This window comes from Acartia tonsa, chromosome 11, assembly GCF_053477335.1.
Source record: "Acartia tonsa isolate MP-2025a chromosome 11, ASM5347733v1, whole genome shotgun sequence".
Lineage (NCBI taxonomy): Eukaryota > Metazoa > Arthropoda > Copepoda > Calanoida > Acartiidae > Acartia > Acartia tonsa.
In genome coordinates this window covers 46,716,624-46,738,639 of record NC_137270.1, presented here as the reverse complement: position 1 = coordinate 46,738,639, position 22,016 = coordinate 46,716,624, and the positions used below count along the sequence as shown (strand labels likewise).

Sequence of the window (22,016 nt, the reverse complement as noted above, 5' to 3'; positions counted from 1 at the left end):
ATATATTACATATCATTTACAGATATTATATTCGTTAATGGAATGTCCGTACGTCCATTTTAAATATTATTGAGTTAAGGAATATACTAGCTCTTTATAATAATTAGAATACTTTAAAGACCATCTTATACTTTACTTTCAAAATGTATGTAGGGTGAAGATTTTAGTGTTAGAATTAACTTGTAGCTTGACTTGGAACCTTACTAAAATTGATCAAGTTGCCTTTAGATTTTGTAGTATTTAAATTAAAATATTTCAAAATATTGAGAAAAAAAAAACAATTATATGAGAAACAAATTTAATTAGAATTTACTTCTTGCATTTTTAAACAAAAATATATATTTTAAAAACGCCAAAAAATAAAGTTTTTCTAAAAGGTAAGAGACACCTAGCGGCAAAATTTTTAACTATATAAGTTACTTTTATTGTATTTTCATTGAATGGTTCACTAACTTGAATATCATTTATTTGTTAGTTTGTTCTTCCAGTAGGAGGGGAGGGGTGGGGTAAAGTGGGTGGATAAGAGCGTTTGTTCTTTTAGCCAGCTAATAGTTTCACTTTATTAAATTACATGATAATCTTGTGTAAAATCCATGTAATAATAATCCATTATATAATACTAGCGGTTACGCCCCTAGCTTCTAGTGGCTCTGTATTCAAAGGGGAGAGTTAAAAAGCCTAAAACCTTCCCAAGACTTAAAATAGAATAGCCTAAAACCAATCCACGACTTACAATAAAATAGCCTAAAACTATCACAAGACAAATATTAAGCTTACCTGAAATAGAAAGCCCAATCGGTCCAGTAGTTATTGAGATCTTAAGCTTCCGGACATAGAACCGGTTCTAATCAAGGGGATAATAGTTAGTTTTTAAGCCAAACTGGAAAAATTTTAATGAACAATTGAATAAATACAACTACTCTATGATTAAGTGTATGTTTATACAGGGATAGGAAAATGGCCGATAAATTGATATACAAAATTACCCCTTCTGTAGATTAAAAATTTGTGGTGTAAAAGTTTGAACACTCAACTTAATAAACCAACTAATCAAAAGTCACTAAAGTCCCCAAAGTTTTTAAGTCAACAAATAAGAAAACGTTATTGTAAAACTTTGGGGACCAGTGTAATATACCCATTGTCCCCTTTCTCTCTCTCTGATATTTATTGTTTTTTATCAGTAGCGAAGCTACTCTATAATTTGAAATGTCCGTCTGTCTTAGTTTGGGGGAAACGTGATTTTCTCGGCTCTTATAAAAGATTGATTTTTTTGACAATTAATTACCCCTTATGAACAATTAGATTATTTGTTGGAAAAGTTTGAAGAGAAAGAGGGGACAATGGGCTGTTTAATATACTAGTCCCAAAAGTTTTATAATATTTATAATAATATTTTTTTCTTTGGAGAATTTTGATTGGTTGGTTAATTAAGTTAAGTGTTCAAACGTTTCAGCCACTAATTTTAATAATATAAGGGGTAATTTTGTGTATCATCATTCAATGTCTTATCACTTTAGATCCCTAAGTTTGCATTAAATTTTCAATTGCTCTTTAAAAATATATAAATATACATACACAACTATCTCTCTCTATACACAACTTATGTTACATACGTAAAATCATTCTTATATGATGAATTTCCCAAGTTTTAATATTTTTTGGATAGTCCTCCAGGTTCCGGAGCTCCAGGCCTCCAGGTGGTCTCTGTACAGGTGAAAGTTAAAAATCAACTTTTTTTTGATGAGTGAGAGGTCAACTTATAAAACAAAATATGCATCTTTTTGAATATTATTCACATATTGGAAGAAAAAACATAAAGATTTGTTTCATAAGCTAACATCGTATTATAAACAGCTTTTCGCGGATATTATAATGTACAATTATAAGATAAAATTAATTAGCCCTGAGAGGCCGAGGATCATAAATTGATATACATACATTCCCAATGTTGATAAACAAGATAAGATGATAAACTAAAATTGCTTAAAAGCGGACCTATGGAAGCTTCCCTAAAATAAATTACTTAATCAGTTTAATGATTACCGAGATCTAAACAAACAAACACAAAGTTATCAGCGAAGCACCACTGTTTTTTTAATTTTCAAATGTTAAGCATCCTGTATTTGATTTAGTTTGGGATAAATATTTATATAAATTTTAAAAAAGTATCCAACTTTTAAAAGCCAACCAAAATGAGCAAACGTTTTATAAAATTTGGGTAGCAGCATATTTTAAATTCCAATCCCCAATCCCTCCCTGTTTATTACGTGTCCAGTTTGACCGCTCATATGCTCTCACATGCACCTCATGTAACTGCTATTGGTGTAGTGCACATATTTGACCGACAATGCTCGTGCGTTTTCATCTTTGAACTAAATAATGGGTATATAAGAAAGACAATTCACATCGTCTAGTAATACCCAAAAACATCAATTGTCTATTTATCGGGAAATGTTCTCAATAAAATCTAAAGGGATTTGCATATCCTCAATGGTGACACACAAAATTACCCCTTCTGTAGATTAGTATTCGTGATTGAAATGTTTAAACACTCAACTTAATACCACAACCAATGAAAATTCAATAAAGTTGTTAAGCCAAGGAACAATACTAAGACTTTGGGGACTAGTGTAAAAAACAGCCCAATGTCCCCTCCCTCCCATTGTCTTTTCCATTGCACATTTAAAATGGAGTTAAACAAATTTTTACTTTATATAGTTCAAATATTTGCCGTTATGTGTCTCTTTATTTTTAGAAAAACTTATTTTTTTTAGGCGTTTTTTTATATATGTATATGTATGCTAATTAGCAAGATTGAAAATTTTTAATAATTTGCAAAAATATGCAAAATCGCACTAAATCTCATATGCTAAACTTGCTAATTAGCAAGATTGAAAATTTTAAAAAATTGGCAAAAATATGCAAAATTGCACTAAATCTCATTTGCCAAACTTGCTAATTAGCAAGATTGAACATTTAAATTTTTTTTTTTAAATTGGCGAAAATATGCAAAATCGCACTAAATCTCATATGCTAAACTTTTTAATTAGCAAAATTGTAAATTTTAAAAAAATATGCAAAATCGCACTAAATCTCATATGCTAAACTTGCTAATAAGCAAGATTGAAAATTTTTTAAAATTGGCGAAAATATGCAAAATTGCACTAAATCTCATTTAAAAACTTTATTTTTTTAGGCGTTTTTTATATATGTATATGTATGCTAATTAGCAAGATTGAAAATTTTTAATAATTTGCGAAAATATGCAAAATCGCACTAAATCTCATATGCTAAACTTGCTAATTAGCAAAATTGAAAATTTTAAAAAATTTTCGAAAGTATGCAAAATCGCACTTATAAAGCTAAGATAAAAGTTGCAAAATCGCACTATATCTCAAAATTTTCTAAAACTTGCTAATTAGCAAGATTGGGAATAAATCTAATTAGTGCTAAATTGCAATCATTAGCAATTATTAGCAAGATAGGTAATTTGCAAGTTTTCATTTTAAGTGAATTAGCAAGTTTTAGCACATTTTAAGATTTATTTCGAATTTGCAACTTTTATCTCAGCTTTTTTTTTGCGATTTTGTATATTTTAGCAACCCAAAAAAATTCGCCAAAAAAAAGCGTTTTCGCACATTTTCGCTAATTTTTTTTTGCATGTTTATTCGCGATTTCGCAAGGTTTCGCAAAATATGCGATTTTGCAAACTTTCGCTATTTTCGCAACAAATAATCGCAAATATTTCGCGAATTCGCCATTTTTTCGCAGTTTATTTGCGAAAGTTGGCGAAAATTTCGCAAATTTGTCGGCTGGGACCATGTATATCATAAAGATACAATTTATTATTCTTTGCTAGAATAGTATACAACTAGCAGCTACACCCCCTAGAAGCCTCTAGAGGCATTTAAGGTAGGAGGGAGAAATGTTGTTTCCCCCCCCCCCTTCTTTTTAAATTTGAGTTTGAAAGAAAAAGAAATTGAAGAAGGGAGTTTTTTTTGGAAGGGACCTTTCTAGATATAGCTAAAAACCTTCCCTTGACACATAAAGAAGCTGTACTCTAAAGGAGAACTATATCGGTTCAGAGGTTAGCGAGATCCATCGCTACAGACAAAAAAGCTTACTATTTTTATAATAGGATAATTCTTGTTTTAAGCCAGTACTAACCCCGAAAACAGTAAAAGTGTCGAACTATGACGTCAGAAAAAATTAACAATTAACCAATAAGAAGCCAATATTCACTGTGGTAAAATATATAGCGACCTCTCATTAGTTAATTGTTAATTTTTTCTGACGTCATAGTTCGACACTTTTACTGTTTTCCTAACCTCGCTTGTTTGAGCCATTCAAAATCCTGTGTAGACTTGATATTCAACCTGACCAGCATGTCAAAAATATCCCTCTGATGCATGTGAACAGTGATCAGGGTCTCGAACTTGGTCCTCTCGATCTTGGTCAGATTCTTCACTGTCTGACTGATCAGCAGGTTTAGGATTTCCAGAAATTTTCCATTGGTGTCGGGCATGATTTTCTTGTCTATCTTACAGTTTTGCAGGGCCATCTCGGAGTCGCGGGTCCAGATCATTTGGATGCCCAGAATACCAACCTAGGGACCAATAACAAATACTTGGTTTACAAACCAATTTTGATACATATGTTATGTTGGAGATTTATCTGAAAGTGTATAAATGGTAGTTTTTTACTTACCTAACAACTGCGGAGTCATAAACCCTGCAGTGCAATACAATAAAACCCAACCTTACCTAAAGTTATAAACAAACACATCAAAAACTAACAAACCCCCTTTTCCTTTGATAAGGATTGATCTGACAGCTGACTTCTTATAATAGTAAAACGTACCCGAGGATAAGGAAATTCTACAAAAATGAAGAATCTACACTAGTAAACTCCATCATGTATAACATTCCCTGCTAATATCTAATTTTAGGTGATGTACTCGGACGAACCGACCCTATTATAGAATAGCTTGTGCCATTTAATTATTATTTTATTGCTAGGCAATGTAATTCATTAAAATTAGTGATCATTAGAAAGAAATTAGGCAAATTTTCACCAAATTTTCGGCAAATTTTCGCCTACTCTAATAAATGTTCTTCCAGCTAGATAATATGACGATTCTCCCAAATTCACTCCTCTTACTCTTACTTGAGGAAAGTACTGACCACTAAATGAGGACTAAAATAGCATTCTAAATTGACGATAAAATTTCCCCTGTCGCAATATCCACGCATATGATACCCATTTTGGTAAGTTAGGTGTAATAATAAGAACGATGATCAATATCATTGACGTCATTCTTTTGGCAGTCATTCAAGGATAGAGGGGACATTGGGTTGTTTATTACATTCGTCCCCAAAGTTTTATAATGACTTTTTCTTATTCTTCGGCTCAACAACGTTGTGGAATTTTGATTTGTTGGTTCATTAAGTTGAGTGTCCAAACATTTCAACCACTAATAGTAATCTTCAAAAGGGGTAATTATATGTATCATGATGGGGGATTTGCATACATTTATCAGCCATTGTCTTATCCCTCTAGATCCTTGACAAAATGTGAAAAGTATTTTGTTCCTGAGCTTGAAATTTGTTGATGAAATCCAGGAGGTCTAGATTAGCATCACTGATTACAACATAAGCACTTCTGATTATATTATGCAGTGCCTCCTTTATTCATTTATACATTATATTTCATTTATTGTTTATACCTTCATACTGAAGTAGTTGGATACCTGTCTGTTTTTATGTTTTTTTTCTTTGTATTTGTAAAATTTTTAGCAGAAAATAAGTGGGGGGCAGGGGTTCTTTTTTTCATGATTGTATTTACATTAGGTCAGGTAAGCATAGTTTATTTTGGGTACAGGGTAGTCCTGCATGGTTAGGGCCCCTCAGGTGAAGGCCATGTAGGTTTGGACGCCTGCATATTTAGCCCCCCCCCCCCCCGAGTCATCTCAGAAAACGCCCATCTCAAAATATATTAATTTTATTAAATTAATTGCTAGATCGAGGCGTTTTCAAATTAAAATGTGTATTAGGCATTTTCTATGAAAGGCATTTTCTGAGATAGACGTTTTTTGAGATAGACATTTTCTGAGATAGGAGTTTTTTTGAGTATACCCTTCCCCCCCCCCCCCATGTTTAGGCCAGCTTAGGCCGGTCAGGTATAAAAATATCCTCCCGTTTCATTGTATTAAAAATAAAGGAAGAATGGGGTACGGTGTGGGGTGGAATGTGCTCCCTGGGAACTTTGAGAGCATGCACCCAATAATTAGACGTGGTCCGTCTTTGGACGAATAAACAGACATATAATGAAATATATGTTCCTTAGCAGAGTTGAGGAGTGACATCAGCCAAATCTCAACACTCCCTTCAGCTCGCACATGCTTGTCTAATTTTACAACCTAAAATATTTGTAAATATCGGATACGCCCCTAGAGGCCTTCTAAGGAACCTTGAAGTCAACTTAACCCTTCCCCACTCTCAAGTGTAGTTTTAAACAAAAAAAGAAAGTGGTACCCACCCCCAAAATAGTTATAATCCTTCCCAGAACTTATGAGAAGCTACCCTGTATAGGAGAACCACATCAGTTCAGTGGTTAGCTAGATCCATCGGTACACAAAGACAGACAGACACACAGAGATCCTTTTACTTTATTATAAGTATGTTATAAATAATTAAAATATTAGTTTGATATTTTAACATATCTCTTTTAAATTAAGTTTTTGATATTTTCATTTGTTGTTCAGCTAACGAAAAAGAAAATTTTATTATAAAACTTTGAATACTATTGTAATAAACACCCCATTGCCCCCTCCTTCCCTGAATTAAGTATCTTATACATAAGAGATGCTTTTCAACAAGTATTGGTGGAATATTACCTCATCTTCTTTTGAAACAACAGCCTGGATTTATGACCAACAATTATTTATTAGATATATTATTGCTTGGATTCTGCACCACAATTGTATGTACTTTGATAAAGTCATGCTCGCAGTTGGCTACCTTTACCCCATCCCCTCCCCTCCACATACTGATCAATTTAAGAAATGGCTTATTTAGATTAATATCATTTAGAGTATGGCTTCGAAACCAATAAATATCAGCTGGATTAGAACTGGTTCTCAGCCATACTGAAAAATTATGTATAGTATCGTATAAAAATATTAAGACCAGTTTTGATATCCCGTTCAATTGGACTATTTGGAAAATTAAAACTGGTTTTAATCATTAATTTTTCATTTTTATATCCATTTAAAGCTTAGTATAATACGATTTTATAATTAACTATTCCAACTATGTACAAAATTAAAAATAACTGTTGGTCATTCCTGAATCTTGTTATAATCTGATGGATCAAACTTGACTGATGCAATGTTATCAAAGATAGAAAGCAGATGGGATTGAATTGTATGCGAATCCGATGCCTGTACAATAGATATACTATGGTATGTATCAAAGCGAAAACGGGGACAATGGGCTGTTTTTTACACTAGTCCCCAAATTTTTATGATAACGTTTTCTTATTTTATGGATTAACAACTTGGGGGCTTAAAAATTTTTATTAGTTAATTCATTAAATTAAGTGTTCAAATGTTTTAACCACTAATTTCTAATCTACAGAAACGGTAATTTTCGAACATTGTCTTATCCCTTTAGATCCCTGGGTAGATATACATTACACGTTTTATACCATGCAAATGGATTATTTTTACTTGGATCTTACACCAGATTATCATTTACTCTAATAAAGTGAAACATATAGCTGGTCAAAATAACGATTCCATCCACCACCCCCTCCCTTGGATGAACGATCTGACCAAAAAACGATATCCATGTTTGAAACCTAAATTAACGACATTTTCCTCTGTCATACTATATTCTACATCAATGATGTGTCTACTAGATATTTAAAATATTAAGTATTCCAAACCCTAAACGTATCGTATTTCGAGAAAATTTAGAAGGGAATTTAGAGACATGAAAATATTGAAATTGGGGAATATTAATTAACGTCGGCAAGAATTCTATTTCAAAAATATGATATTTATTCCCCTCTCCGTTCGTTCAAAAATACCTCCCTATTTCTATTTTTCTAAATATTCAAATTTCTTAATATTTATTTACGAAGTACTTCGTAAATAAATAGAAGATTTTGAAAAATAATAAATTTTTACGTTTTATATTTCTATTTCGAAATAAATCACGCAATCTTAAATGAAGTATGTTCGTTAAACAATTCCGAAATAAAATTTACGAAATATATTAGACTTTTAGGTTCTTTCTATGAAATTAATGTGATGACATAATTTCCTTACTCCAAAAAGTCTACCTGTTAAGAATACGACATTTTAGACGTCTTACTTTTTTCATTGCTTTTTTTACAGGGTAAAATAAAAATTCTTCCTAATATTAAAAAAGTATAATTTTGCATTACGTAAAAAAAGTATATAACGATAATGAAATATATTAAAGTTAACTTATAATAGTTTGTAATTGTATTTGTAACAATATATTTATAGATTCCCTGTTATTTGATATCATCCGTTTCCGGTGTATGCTGTTCAATTTATATCAGGGATAAATATATACACAAAAATTCCTCCAACAAATTTTTATTATTTACCGTGGTCAAAACATATTAAAAAATCTTATTTTAAAAAATGTAAATATAACGAAATAAATTATATTGAAGTTTCTAATTACCCATGTACATTTCTACCTCGTGTCTCCATGAGGTGCACACACACATAGTTCTTCAGTCCTTATTTGAATTTCAGAGTGTATTGACACGTTATACTACGCGTTAGTTAGATACAAAGAAAAGTGAAAAATAATAAAAAATTTAATATACAATGTGAAAACTTCAAATGGAATTATATTAATACAATAAAATAAAGTGATAAATATTATTTGCAATTGAAAATATAGTTATAAAAAAAAGAAGAAAGAAACAAAGTCAAGTGTCAACACAAGATCTAATTCTGTACTGTCGTCCGAAAAGGATTATTGTAGTCTATTGTTTTGCGTGAATGTCATAAGAGTACATGCACGTCAAAATAATAGGCTATGTTTTCTATTTCGGAAGGCGGTAACACTTAATCATTTAGTAGAGTATATTAAGGTAAGGATTTTGTAATAATTTGTAAATATAAAGTGAAAAGTCTGTTCGTTATAACTTAATTATTCTTATTTTGTCTTTTGGTAATTTCAATTTTAAACGCACAGATTTTATACTGTGAATAATTCGGCAAGCTCCATACTTTGTTTTTAATTATGTTTTTTTTTTATTTTTTTATATCGTTCCAAAATTACAAAGTATCGGGTGTGTTTTATCGATAAGTCTTAGTCTTACCTAAAAATATTGAATCCCTGTGTTCGAAAAGAATTTCCGTGCATTTTTTTACGTCGTTCAGAACGGCTCGGCTCCACATTAGTTAAAAGTGAGTTTTTACAGTAATAATATGATTTAACGGTCTATTTCCTTAAATTAAACTTAAAAACCATATGTTACCAAATATACACACATCCGCAGCCGTATTTCTAGATTCGGCTCCGCGTTTTTTTGCGTTGAAACTCGTTTTTAAATGTACGCTCATATTAAACCTGATTATCAAGCTGTTTTTAAACAAATTTACTTACAATTTTGCTTTGACTCTTATATATTCGCATTCTGATAATTCAGTTCTGACATTAATGTCCGTATTTTTTTTACATTTTAACAACAAATTTTTATGTGACCTAATTATCCGATTGGTCTGATTTTTGGTTTACTGATGTTTGAATGTACAATAATATAAGCGAAGCGGCAAGTACGCATTTTTATTTTTTTCCATCACCCTTTAATTGAAATTCAAATTTATTTTTGGATATTTAGTATTTACTTTCATTTGATGTCCAACTTATTTACTCTAGAACCTTGAGCAAGAGACCATCCACGCATAAAGACACAAGACAAGTATGATTTGAGTAATGTTTTTGGCTTCGCTACTTATTGATTATTCATCCTTGTTAAATTAAATAACAATACTGCAAAAAAAATAAATATATCAATAAACAGTTTTTTGGGTTTTATTACAACATTTATTTTATAATGGTAATGATACAGATATTTAAAAAACACAAAATTATTTCATTAAATTATTTGTTTTACTTTTACTTCTACTTTATTTCTTTCCAACATAATTAATATGATAAACATATTTACAAAAATTATTTCATTCACTTTTCCAGTTCCTTGGTTGCTGTCTTCTTGGTAACTTTTACCTGTCTATCCCAAAATGCTTGGGACTTCTTGGGGACTAGCTTGTTCATCTTCAAGAACATGATGGCGTGGATGGTGTCTTTCTCTAGGTTATAGCGCCTCGATGAGTAAACTAATTTGAGGTGTGAGAAAATTCTCTCACACCTCGCATTAGAAACAGGTAAGTTGTTGAAGTTGGTCATCAAACTGACAAGTCCAGGGGGATAACATATCTGCTCTGCAACATGTTCATACCTGGTAGTAAGCATCCTGTGGCTTGCGGTCATTGCTCCTTGTTTGTACAGTTTCTGGCGTTCTTCAACATCGAAATCCTTGGACTTAGATTTTTTGACTTTCGCAATTTCCTCCTTTATCTTATTGACTTCACGTTGGTAACCGTATGTCAAGGCATGCAACTTGGATTCATCTATATTATTCCAATCCTTCAGCCCAGCTTTCAGGTGTTTCTTCATGACGTCCAGGGGATCCTTCTGTTTGTCACGTTGTTCTTTCTTTTTCTTCTTGGCTGCTGCTTGAGCCTGAATTTGTTTTAACTCTTGTTGTTTGGTCCAAAACATCTTTTGGAGGGGTGTCATCATGCCTGTAATACATAAATATAATTAATAAAAATGATAATTGAATTATTTAACTAATGTTATTATTATTATCTATTTTAATTAATATTGTATATCTTTACCTGTGGGAGGTGCAGTTGCTGGAGAATCGTACTCGTCAGCTTCGGAATCCTCATTGTCGGCATCCGCATTAGCACTACGCAGGTCGGCCTCTTCATCTGCCTTTTCTTCAGGACTTAGGTTGGCTCTCAGTGAGATTCGGTGTAGCCGTTCACCCAACAACCTACAATTTTTGGGTGCTTGTTGTAAGATTGTTTTTGCTTCATCCTGTGTCACCGTAAAGCTTTGTGTGCCACTCGCAATCATTTCCAAATGACTGCGTGACAGGGGGTGTAGGTAGAGGCAGACTTGCCAGCCTGCATTATTACGGACAATCTTGTTAACTCTCTGATGAAGGAACTTGAATACACGTCCAGCGAATAAGTTGCCAGGCATACTTGTCTGTAGGGTAAAGAACACCGTATCCAGCATGGTGAACATCTGGACGATTGTGGCCTCATGGGCTTGGGCGGGAATTGTCAGCATGGTATCCACACACTCCAACACTTGCAGGACTTCTCTGAGGGCAAGAACCTGGTCAGGTGTTGGCCACAGATTGTCAAACTTCTTGTTGACTAAAATAAAAATTAAAAATTAATTCTATTGATATATACAGTTCTAATTTTTAATTAAGGGAACGAGAGAAGAAATAATTTATTTAGTTTAAATTTTAATAAACTTCTATTTGTTACCTTTCTCTTTTGTTTAATTAAGGGACAGAGAGAAATTTAAGTTGGTAATTTTGTTAGTTTTAAATTGTTGTTTAAATTATAATTAACTTTTTTGGGTTTACCTTTCTTATCCTGCACGGATTTTTTCACCTTCTGAAGTAGTTGTTTGTTGTCAAACATCTCCAAGAACCGCTTGATCATGTTCATTCTGGAGCTCCATCTCGTCTCCACGTATCTGGTAAGCATACGTTGTCCACTCTCTGCCAAAATGCGACGCAGCTTCTTGTTATTCATAATTTTACTGACCAGCTTTGCCAGGTTAATTATGGTTCTGTTGTACCTCTTCCCTTTCTAAAAAATATAATATTTGTTAATTTTCACGTTTTTGTATAATTTATTATTTAACTTTTTAAGTTACTGTATAAGTTATTTAGTTGGTTCTATTAATCATTTAATTAATTTACTTACAACTTTGGCAGCTGCCTTCAACGCCAACTCGACTTGGTGGTTGAGGCAAACGCCTCCCACTATTAGTCCACATTTTTGCTCATCACATATCATTATTTTCTGGATGTTCTCTTCCATTAGTTTCCCGAAATTTGTGATTGCTGAAAAGAAATAATTTAATAAATTAATATAATTTAGTTAAATGCATTTCGTGAAACTACCCCTGTAAATCATTAAATGTAATTCATTGAATTTTTTGGGAATGAATTTAATTTAACTTTACTTACCCTCTCTTTGTTGTGGATCTTTGATGGCGATGGACCTGTAGAAAATCGCACTTGATATGCCGCCATCGCCTTGTCTTGTTCCTGCCAGGGTTTCTTCACCTCCATCCTGACCCTCACCTTCGGCTTCTACAACACCATCCTCAACCTCATCTAAATCTTCTGCTTGTGCAACTCCTTTGTCAACCTCATCTATAACCATATCCAAAGGGATTTCATCTTCACTATCAGCCTCAGGTGTGTCTTCCTTATCACTATCATCATCATCATCACTGACTTCCTCATCTTCATCCTCATCTTCATCCTTATGGTTCATGTAACTTGTATACTCTGTGGGGGTTTTCCCGTGCTCTTCATTGAGTATCTTGACGGACTAAAGAATGAAAAATAAATTAATGATTTACTTTCTAATGGTATTGTTTTAGAATATTAATTCTCGTATTCATTCAAATATTCATCTAAAAAAACTGGTTTTATCTTACAATTGTACATTTTACATCCGCGGAAAGCCATTTAAAATACAATGCGAGAAAAAACTATTAAATAGTTATGATTTTATAATTATAATTTATAATTTTTCATTACCTTTACACAGTTGGCAGCCGAGTCGGATGTGGAGCTGAGAAGTTGATAATGCTCAAGCCCAAACCTTTTCAACAGTTGTTCGAAATATTCGTAGATGCTGCGGCCGGAAGCATCGGGTTTAGGCATCTAAACATAAGTAATTAATCAAATTATCATTTAGGTATTTGTGGTCATTCTAAATTTCTAAGAATTAATTTTAAACTTATACCTGTTCACAGGCGAGCAACAACTCTTTGGGACCTTCTGCATCGGTATAGTTTGCAGTTACTGAAAAATTAGTAATTCTTTTATATTATTCATAATAGTTTACTTTACTTTATTTAATTCAGGTTATGTAGCTGCTGCAGTTGTAATTGCATTAATAAATAATAATAGTTTATTTATTTTATTTAGGTTACCTGCAATGAAGTCGGTGTGGTGAACATTGCCGAAGTCGAAGGAAAGGTGCAAACCTGCGGAAACAAAGATAATATTGATTATAATTATTTGTTATTTAAAATAATTAAATATTAACATTTTTTCCGCAGGTGTGCACCTTTCCTTCGATTTCGGCAATGTACACACCCGCGGAAGTAAAGATAATTTAAATTAAGTATTTGTTATTTCTTTCAGATTTTGAAATTATTTAGTAATGTTTTAGTTTATAAATTATAATACTTAATAGTTAATAGTTATTAATACCTTTATTTTCTAAAATCTTCTTGAAGGATTCCATGTAATACTTGTGCTGCCCCTGCAGCCAGTTATGAAGCTGTTTGCTGGTGGGAACAGCCTGCTTGTTGCCTTTCTCAAGTAAACCGACCTGCTTGGCGATGAGATGGTCAAAGGCATTGCCATCCTTATCCTTAAAGCGAATTTTTTAAAGTTAGTATGTTTTTCAACCTATTTTTAAAAAATACACTATTCTAACTGACATGAAGATATATTTCGATTTTAGCAATCATTTTCAATTCATTTTGTTTAAAAAAATATAGGTATGAGACATTAGATAACAGCAAATATGATCAAAAATATTAAACATACATTTACCTTAAAGCGAAGGAAACTTTCATTATTAACCAGTTTTCCTGTGATGTGGCGCAGCGCTTCTAAGGCAGTGGTGTATATTTTGACTTCATGGATAACTTCAGCATCTGCCTGGGCCTGTTGAAACTTCCTCTGAAAGCTGGCCAGGTTCACTCCCTTCCTATACTCTCGGTAAACATCTCTGTGGTCATTGATCCAGTGATGGCGAAACCTCCTAAACAGGTAAGCAATTAATATTATTTTTTTTAGCAAAGCTACTCTATAATTCACCTTGTCCGTCAGTATATATTTTTAATCAATGTTTATGAATACTTAATACCAGTGTTCTGGAGCCGGAGCCGGAGCCGGGAGCCGGGAGCAGCAACATTTTTGGTGGAGCCGGAGCCGGATCTGGAGCCGTATTTTTTGTTAAAAACGGCTCCGGCTCCGGACTAGGTAAAAATGATTTTTTAAAGTAATATTATAATTTGGCAACGGTCTATTTCCATATAATAAACTGAAAAACTATTGTTACTTAACAAATAGACACACATCCTTCTACTTTTATATAGCTTTAATCAAATAAAAGCAAAATATTTTATATTATTTATCTTATTTTATCAAATTCAATAATGAAAAAAAATTGATATATTAATTTTAAGGTAGGAGCCGGAGCCGGAGCTGGAGCCGGAGCCGGGAGCCGTATTTCCAAATACGGCTCCGCGGAGCCGGAGCCGGAGCCGCATCAAAATTATACGGCTCCGGCACGTTGCGTTAATACATCATGTTATTTTATGTCAACTTAATATTATTACCTAAGAAGGTTAGTTTCTTGCTTTATAAAATCTCTCCTTGCTTTTGGATCTGTGGGGCATTCTTTCTGGTGGTATGTGTCATCCCAGGTATTGAAGTGACAGTATTTGCACCCCCGCCCCCACGGGGTCCTATGACTACCCTTTCCAGGGTAGTTGGGGATCATGTAAGCATGATCTTCAAGCACTTTAACCAAGTAGACATAAACCTGAAGTAATTTTAATTTTATTAAACATTTTATTTAATAATCTCACACCTGTAACTCTTTTTTTAGTTGTGTTCCTTTGTTGACTTTTAGGTTTGGTTTCAAAAAGTGTCACTTTTGCCCCCCCCCCCCCCTCTACATTTTATTAGTATTTTTAGTATTTATGTTTGTACCTTATCACCATTACTATATGTTATCCTCTTCCCATCAAGGCGGTCATAGAGCGAGTGTGTGTCACCTTGTACTGTATCCACGCAGTCTAGGTAATCAATAGAACAGTTAATTTAATATATAGGTAAAGTAAAACAAACTAGTATTCTAGAAATTTATGTATTTACGGTTGAGATTGTATGGTTATTAATTATAAATATAATATAATGTATTTTATTTAAGTACAGACAAACAGACATCCTGTCAATTAAATTTTTAATGTTACTACCTATGTTATTGATATTAATTATACTAATTTAAGCTTACCTTTGATGAACATATGTTCCGAACTGTCACTGTTTATCTTGGGTTTATTCTTGGCTCCTTTTGTACGGCCACCTCTCCCTTTTGGCTTTTCTCCAGCTGGGGATGACTGTGCTGAAGAAGGTGTGTCTCCAGCTGGTGTTGTAGGTGTGGCTGCGGCTTTAGGTGTGGCTGTTGTACTTGTAGGTGATGGAGACGGCGGCGTTACGTTGAGTGGGCGGATTGGTGATGTATCTGGTGTTGTTTGTGAAGCTGGTTCTGGGCTTGCTGGTTTTGACCTTAAAATAATTAATTAATTAATTAATATTATTTTTCCCTTACCCTCTGGACAAAATAAAAAAATTATTTGGCTACTTGTTTTTTTTACCTCGATTGGGGAGAAGGTTTGGGGGGTGAAGTTGTTTTTTCAGGTTCTGGGCTTGCAGGTTTTGACCTTAACAAAATAGCCTATTATTTTAATTATTAATTAATATTATTTTTCCCTTACCCTCTGGACAAAATATAAAAATTATTTGGCTACTTGTTTTTTTTACCTCGATTGGGGAGAAGGTTTGGGGGGTGAAGTTGTTTTTTCAGGTTCTGGGCTTGCAGGTTTTGACCTTAAAAAATTAGCCTATTATTTTAATTATTAATTAATATTATTTTTCCCTTACCCTCTGGACAAAATAAAAAAAATTATTTGGCTACTTGTTTTTTTTACCTCGATTGGGGAGAAGACTCTTTTCTTCTTTTCTTCACCCTTGGAGGTGAACACAACTTTGTTATTATGCGCTTCCGTTGTGGATCAGCTATTTTTGACGCCACTGGAGTGCAACTGAAAATTAAATAAATAAATAAATAAAGCATTTCAGTGTTTGTGTTTTGTTACAATTTTCTCTGGTTCTTTTTAGAACCCACCAAATTTACCAAATTTGGGATTATATTCTAAAAAAAAATGGCCTCTCTTGGTGTGTAGAGCACCGAGAGTTGCTGAACATGGAAGGAATTCGCCCCGGAGGATGGATTACTCAATGCGACCCAACCTAACCTGACCAAAAGTAAGTAAGGATATTTTTTTAACATTTACCTACCCTAAGATAAAAAGTTACTGTAAAAATACAAAGGAACCCACTACTTTTCATAATCCCCTTTATTATAATTTTATTAGGGGTATGCATTTGAGCTTAATAGTAAATAAAAAGTAAAAATACGACGAAACCCACTAATTTTATAAGGGGTAGTTTCACGAAATGCATTTGAGCTTAATAAATAAAAAGTTACTGTAAAAATACGAAGAAACCCACTACTTCGTTTTCTTTTCATAATCCCATTTCTATAATTTTTTTAGCATGGGTAGATGCACTTTGTGAAACTACCCCTTTTAGTTTTTTTATAACATTATTAAATATAAAATGAAAATATTATTATTACCTAATGGTATCAATGGGGGTTATTTTTTTTGTGGGGGTCCCCAAACCCTCCTTTTCCTCCAACATATCTTCAACCTCATCCAAAACATCGGACATGCTTGCATCGTCGATCTTACGTTCACGGAAACTACGCGTAACTGAAGAGTCAGGCATAGCTTGGACAAGCTCACTGTCAATATTAATAACATCCGAAACATCGGACATGTTGTCATCATCGTCAATCTGACAGTCACCTATAACTTTATTAGAGTCAGGCTCAGCCATTCTCTAACGATGTTGTAACTGAACTAAAACTAAAATAAAAAGATTAATATTAATTATGACTTTATGACTTTAAGCCTAAGGTGGTGAAAATGGCCAGGTTACCGCTTACATTGGATGATTGGGGGAAGAAAAGGGTTAACAACTTAACAGTAACTCCACCCATAATTTTATTTTTTGGAATAGTAAGGGATAAAATAAACACACATAAAAGAAAGTGTGGGGGGGGGGGTAATCCGTATCCAATTACTACGAGGGAAATCATGAGATGTGTTGGAAAATATTTATATGACATGTAAGACTAAGAATTCTCCTAATTTCCCCTTGAGGAGGGGGGAGGATTTGATGCTTAATCTGCAGAAGGGGTAATTTAACACTTAATTTACCCTCCGTAAAAGATTAAAGATTAAAAGATTAAAGATTATTTGAAACCTGCCCCACCCCCCTTTTTCAACACTTCTTATTTGAATATAATTATATGTAATCTTTTTTTCTCCACCCATCATAACGTAATGGTTAGGAGGAGGGGGGGGGGGGGAAACAACAAGATTTAATTTGGATTTAATACGATGAAATTTTAGTAAATAAATTAGCCGTTAGAGGCTGAATATTTCAAATTGTTTTTCAATTTATACTTAAGTTTCATCATTCATTGGTAAGAAAAGTTAAAAATTATATTTCAAGTTTTAGAAACCTATTTTTAAGAAAAGTTACATTTGAGATGAATAGAATTCAAAAAGTATTCGGTAATGTAGACAAACAAAATTGCTTCAAAGTTACATATTGGAAGTTACATAACAAGGATTTTCAGCAATATTGTCAGTTTGCCGTTTGTCACTTTATGAAGGCTTTTTGGCCAATTATAGAATAGATTGATGATAATGATATGATGAATATCTGTATCATTTCATATCTTTTAAAAACAAAGTTTTATACCAACGTTTTCTTTTTGGTTTGCTCAACAATTTTGGGGACTTGGGGAATTTTGGGACTTGGTTGCTTCATTAAGTTGAGTGTAAAAACGTTTCAACTATTAATTGTTATTTACAAAAGGGGTAATTTTGTGCATCATCATTGGGAGTGTACATCAATTTATCGGCCATTATAGTATAAGGTTATAATTTATAAAGGTGTCATATATATAAACCTTTCTTAAAAGTTAAAAAAACTCTCTCCCGTCACCCACCATTAGTGGAAAATTTTTATAAAGGAAAATTTAAATAAATAAAGGGATTATTCTTTGTATTTTTTTTTTGGGGGGGGGGGTTATAATAAAGGTGTCATATATATATTCAAAATCTTCAACCCTTTCTTTTCATATAGCAACCCTTCTTAAATAGGGGAGGGGGGGGAGACTAGTGTAAAATAAACAGCCCATTGCCCCTCCCTTTTTTTTGGGGGGGGGGGGGGACTATAAAGGTGTTACATGTAAAACCCTTCCCCCACCCATATATGTTTGATATTGACCTCTAGGCTCTAAATGCGGATGCCACTTATTTTAAAGGGTATGTAAAGATAAAATTTTTTCATGCTATTAGTATTAACAAATTAAAAATCTTAACATTTTCTAAATACTAAATATCGAAGATTGATTTTACGGCATTAGGTTGGTTTATAAAGATAATTTACATTTTACATTTTACAAATTTGTAATTTAAAATTAAATTGTAGGTTGGCGACGAACGAGAGATGGGCCAGCCAACTTCAAGTTACTTGGATACTAAGGGGAGAGGCGGATGTCAACAGAGGAACTCAACTAAAAAAAGAGTTGAAGAAACGGCGGCGCAACCGCCGAAAACTGCCGAGAAAAGGCAAAATAAATTTCAGCGGCTTATCTGAAGGTAATGATGAAATTACATTTTTGCATACAACCCCTTTATTTTAATGCCTTTCTTCAGGCTTTCTCTTCCTTAACGCCTTTCTCTTTCTTTTAAATGCGTAATTATTATTTATTTTTTATTTTTTATATACGCATAAACTTATAAAGTTAATTATTTTTTAATATTTGATTTTGCAGTGTTTTTATACTTATATTGTGAACGTTTTGAAATTGAATTATATCTGCATTTGCATTATGAAAAATACTAATTATTATTATTTATTACCTTAATAATTTATTTCAGTATAAATATCCGAATATGAAATCTAGACCCAGCACGAAACGAAGGAGCCTGCGAATACAAGAACGACGTCAACGACTTGACCCAGGTATAATATATATTGAATTCTATTTATTTTTAGTTATTCCAAGTGTAATATAATGAATAAATAATCCTTATACTAAAGGATCTCGCTAACCGATGAACCGATCGGGTTCTCCTTTTTACCTTTTAATTTACCTTTTTAAAAGCGAAGCTTTTCTATAATTATGGTCGGTCCGTCCGATTTAGAAAGCGTAGCAACTCTATAATCATTACCAGAATGTCCGTACGTCCATTTTAAACATGTTGATTTTTCGTCCGAGATAATTAGCTTTTATTCGTTAATTTAGGCATGTTAGAATTGTCCTATCGATTTCAAACTTTGCATGATGTAGTTACGTACGATTTAGAAAGCGAAGCAACTCTATAATCATTACCAGAATGTCCGTAAATCCCTTTTAAACATGTTGATTTTTCTACTTTTATAACAACAAAATTTTATGTGATCTAATTATCCGTTTGATCTGGTTTTTGGTATATTGATTCCTTGGACAACAAAGAATAATATTATAAGCGAAGCAAGCAACTCTATAATTAAGTCCTAGAAATGTAAGTATAACCATAAACATTATCCTGTATGAAGCAGTTTTCCAACAAATTTACTTACAATTTTGCTTCGACTCTTATACTTTATATTTAAATTATTCACTTCAGACACTATACAAGTGTTAATGTCCGTTTGTCCTACCGTTTCAGTGCTTCGCTTTTATGTATGTTGTCATCGTTGTTTTAAGTATAGCTACTCTTTAGTTTAATTATATTACTGTAAAGTTTAAACTTTAAAGTTAAACTGTCCGTTTGTATAAACTATAGGACTAAGTTAATAAATTTATTTAGTGTATAAGATTTAATTCATTAAGGTGTGGCTGTTGTAATACTTTAACACTCCTGCGTTTGTCCACTCCGACGTTTGGGACTCCTGCGTTTGTCCACTCCGACGTTTGGGACTCCTGCGTTTGTCCACTCCGACGTTTGGGACTTTGAAATAATAAATAAGATTTAATTTATTAAGGTGTGGCTGTTCCTCCTGTTGCTGTTGATGATGGCCATGGACGAGATGATCCGGTTGTTCAACCAAGAGGACAAGGTATTATATATAATCATATTTTTATTATTACCTATTCCAAGTCTTATATATCTTGTACATATTAACCTAACCTAACCTGTACAGAAATACTTAAAATTAATATTTTAATTTAACACTCCTGCGTTTGTCCACTCCGACGTTTGGGACTTCTGCGTTTGTCCAGTCCCCTTACTTTGAAATAATAAATAAGATTTAATTCATTAAGGTGTGGCTGCCGCTGTTCCTGTTGCACCCCAGCCTGATGGGCATCGTCGAGGCCATGGACGCCGTAATGTTCCAAGAGGACAAGGTATTATATATAATTGGGACTCCTGCGTTTGTCCAGTAACCTTACTTTGAAATAATAAATTCACCTTTTGGAATTAATTTAATCTGATTGCGTTGAGATATTTTATGATTTTGAAAAATTAACCATTTAAATTAATAGTAAATATCATACAGAATTGCTTACATGATTATTATAAAACAAGGATGAAAACATGCATAAAAGAGAAGCTCCAAAAAAATGCGTCAAAAAATCTAAGCTGGATCTTTAATTAAAATGTATTTTTTTTGGCTCTTTAATTAAAATGTATTTTTTTTGGCTTTTATGGAACTAATTGTAATCTACAGAAGGGAAAATCACTGGGGATGTACATCGATCTATCGACCACCCTCCTGAGAGATTTTAATTTTAATTTTGATTTAATTTATTAAGGTCATGCTCAACAGGTTGTCCAGATGGGCAACAACAACAATGTTGGTGTTGCTCCGGCTCCCCATCAAGCACCACAGCCGCCGCCCCCTCAACAGCAGCCCCCCCCTCAACAGCCGGACCCCCCTCAACAGCCCCCCCCCCAACAGCCACAGCCAGACCCCATTCCAAACCCCCCCCCCCAGCCCCCCCCCACAGCAAGAACCTCGTCGTGACCGTGTCGTACCTATTTTCAATTTGACAATAGGTGCGCACGCCACAGTCAATATTAACAATAATCAATTTGAATTCTATTTAAATTAATATTTATAATTTTGTAATATTATTTCATAATAGAATTCAAATTGATTATTGTTAATTTTGTAATATATATTATTATTGATTATTGTTAATTTTCGTAAATTTGCAGATTTTTTAAAGGGGTAGTTTCACGAAATGCATTTAAACTTAATTTAGTGAACCGCATATTTTATCCTGGTTAAATGGTTAAACTACATTTATATGGCATATATTTGAAAAAATTTCAATTTTCTACCACATAGTTTTTAAAATGTCAAGACTTGAAAATCGTCTTTTTAAATTGCATATATCACAAAAAAGACAATTTTCAGGTCTTGATATTTTAAAAACTACGTGGTAGAAAATTGAATTCATTTCAAATATATGCCATATAAATGTAGTTTACCCATTTAACCAGGATAAAATATGCGGTTCACTAAATTAAGTTCAAATGCATTTCGTGAAACTACCCCTTTTCTTTAGTTTTAATTTTTTCATTTTCATTTAATTTTTTTTTCAATTTCATTGTTTCATTTTCATTTTGTATTTCATTCATTTCATATTCATATTCGTGATATTGTAAAAATAAATGTGATAAGAAACTCGAAATAATACACTTTTTTATTCATTCTTATGGTCGGTCCGTCCGATTTAGAAAGTGTAGCAACTC

The 22,016-nt window shown here is 32.9% G+C and overlaps 1 protein-coding gene across 1 annotated transcript; it reads left to right on the top strand.

The window, feature by feature from the left end:
* Positions 1-18,583: 18,583 nt before the first annotated feature.
* Positions 18,584-21,282, top strand: LOC145331333 (uncharacterized). Its single transcript, XM_080175949.1, has 5 exons — positions 18,584-18,926; positions 19,209-19,293; positions 20,299-20,373; positions 20,579-20,662; positions 21,071-21,282. The coding sequence occupies exons 2-5, from the start codon at positions 19,224-19,226 to the stop codon at positions 21,280-21,282; spliced, it is 441 nt and encodes a 146-aa protein (XP_080032075.1). The 5' UTR covers positions 18,584-18,926; positions 19,209-19,223.
* The last annotated feature ends 734 nt before the right edge of the window (positions 21,283-22,016 follow it).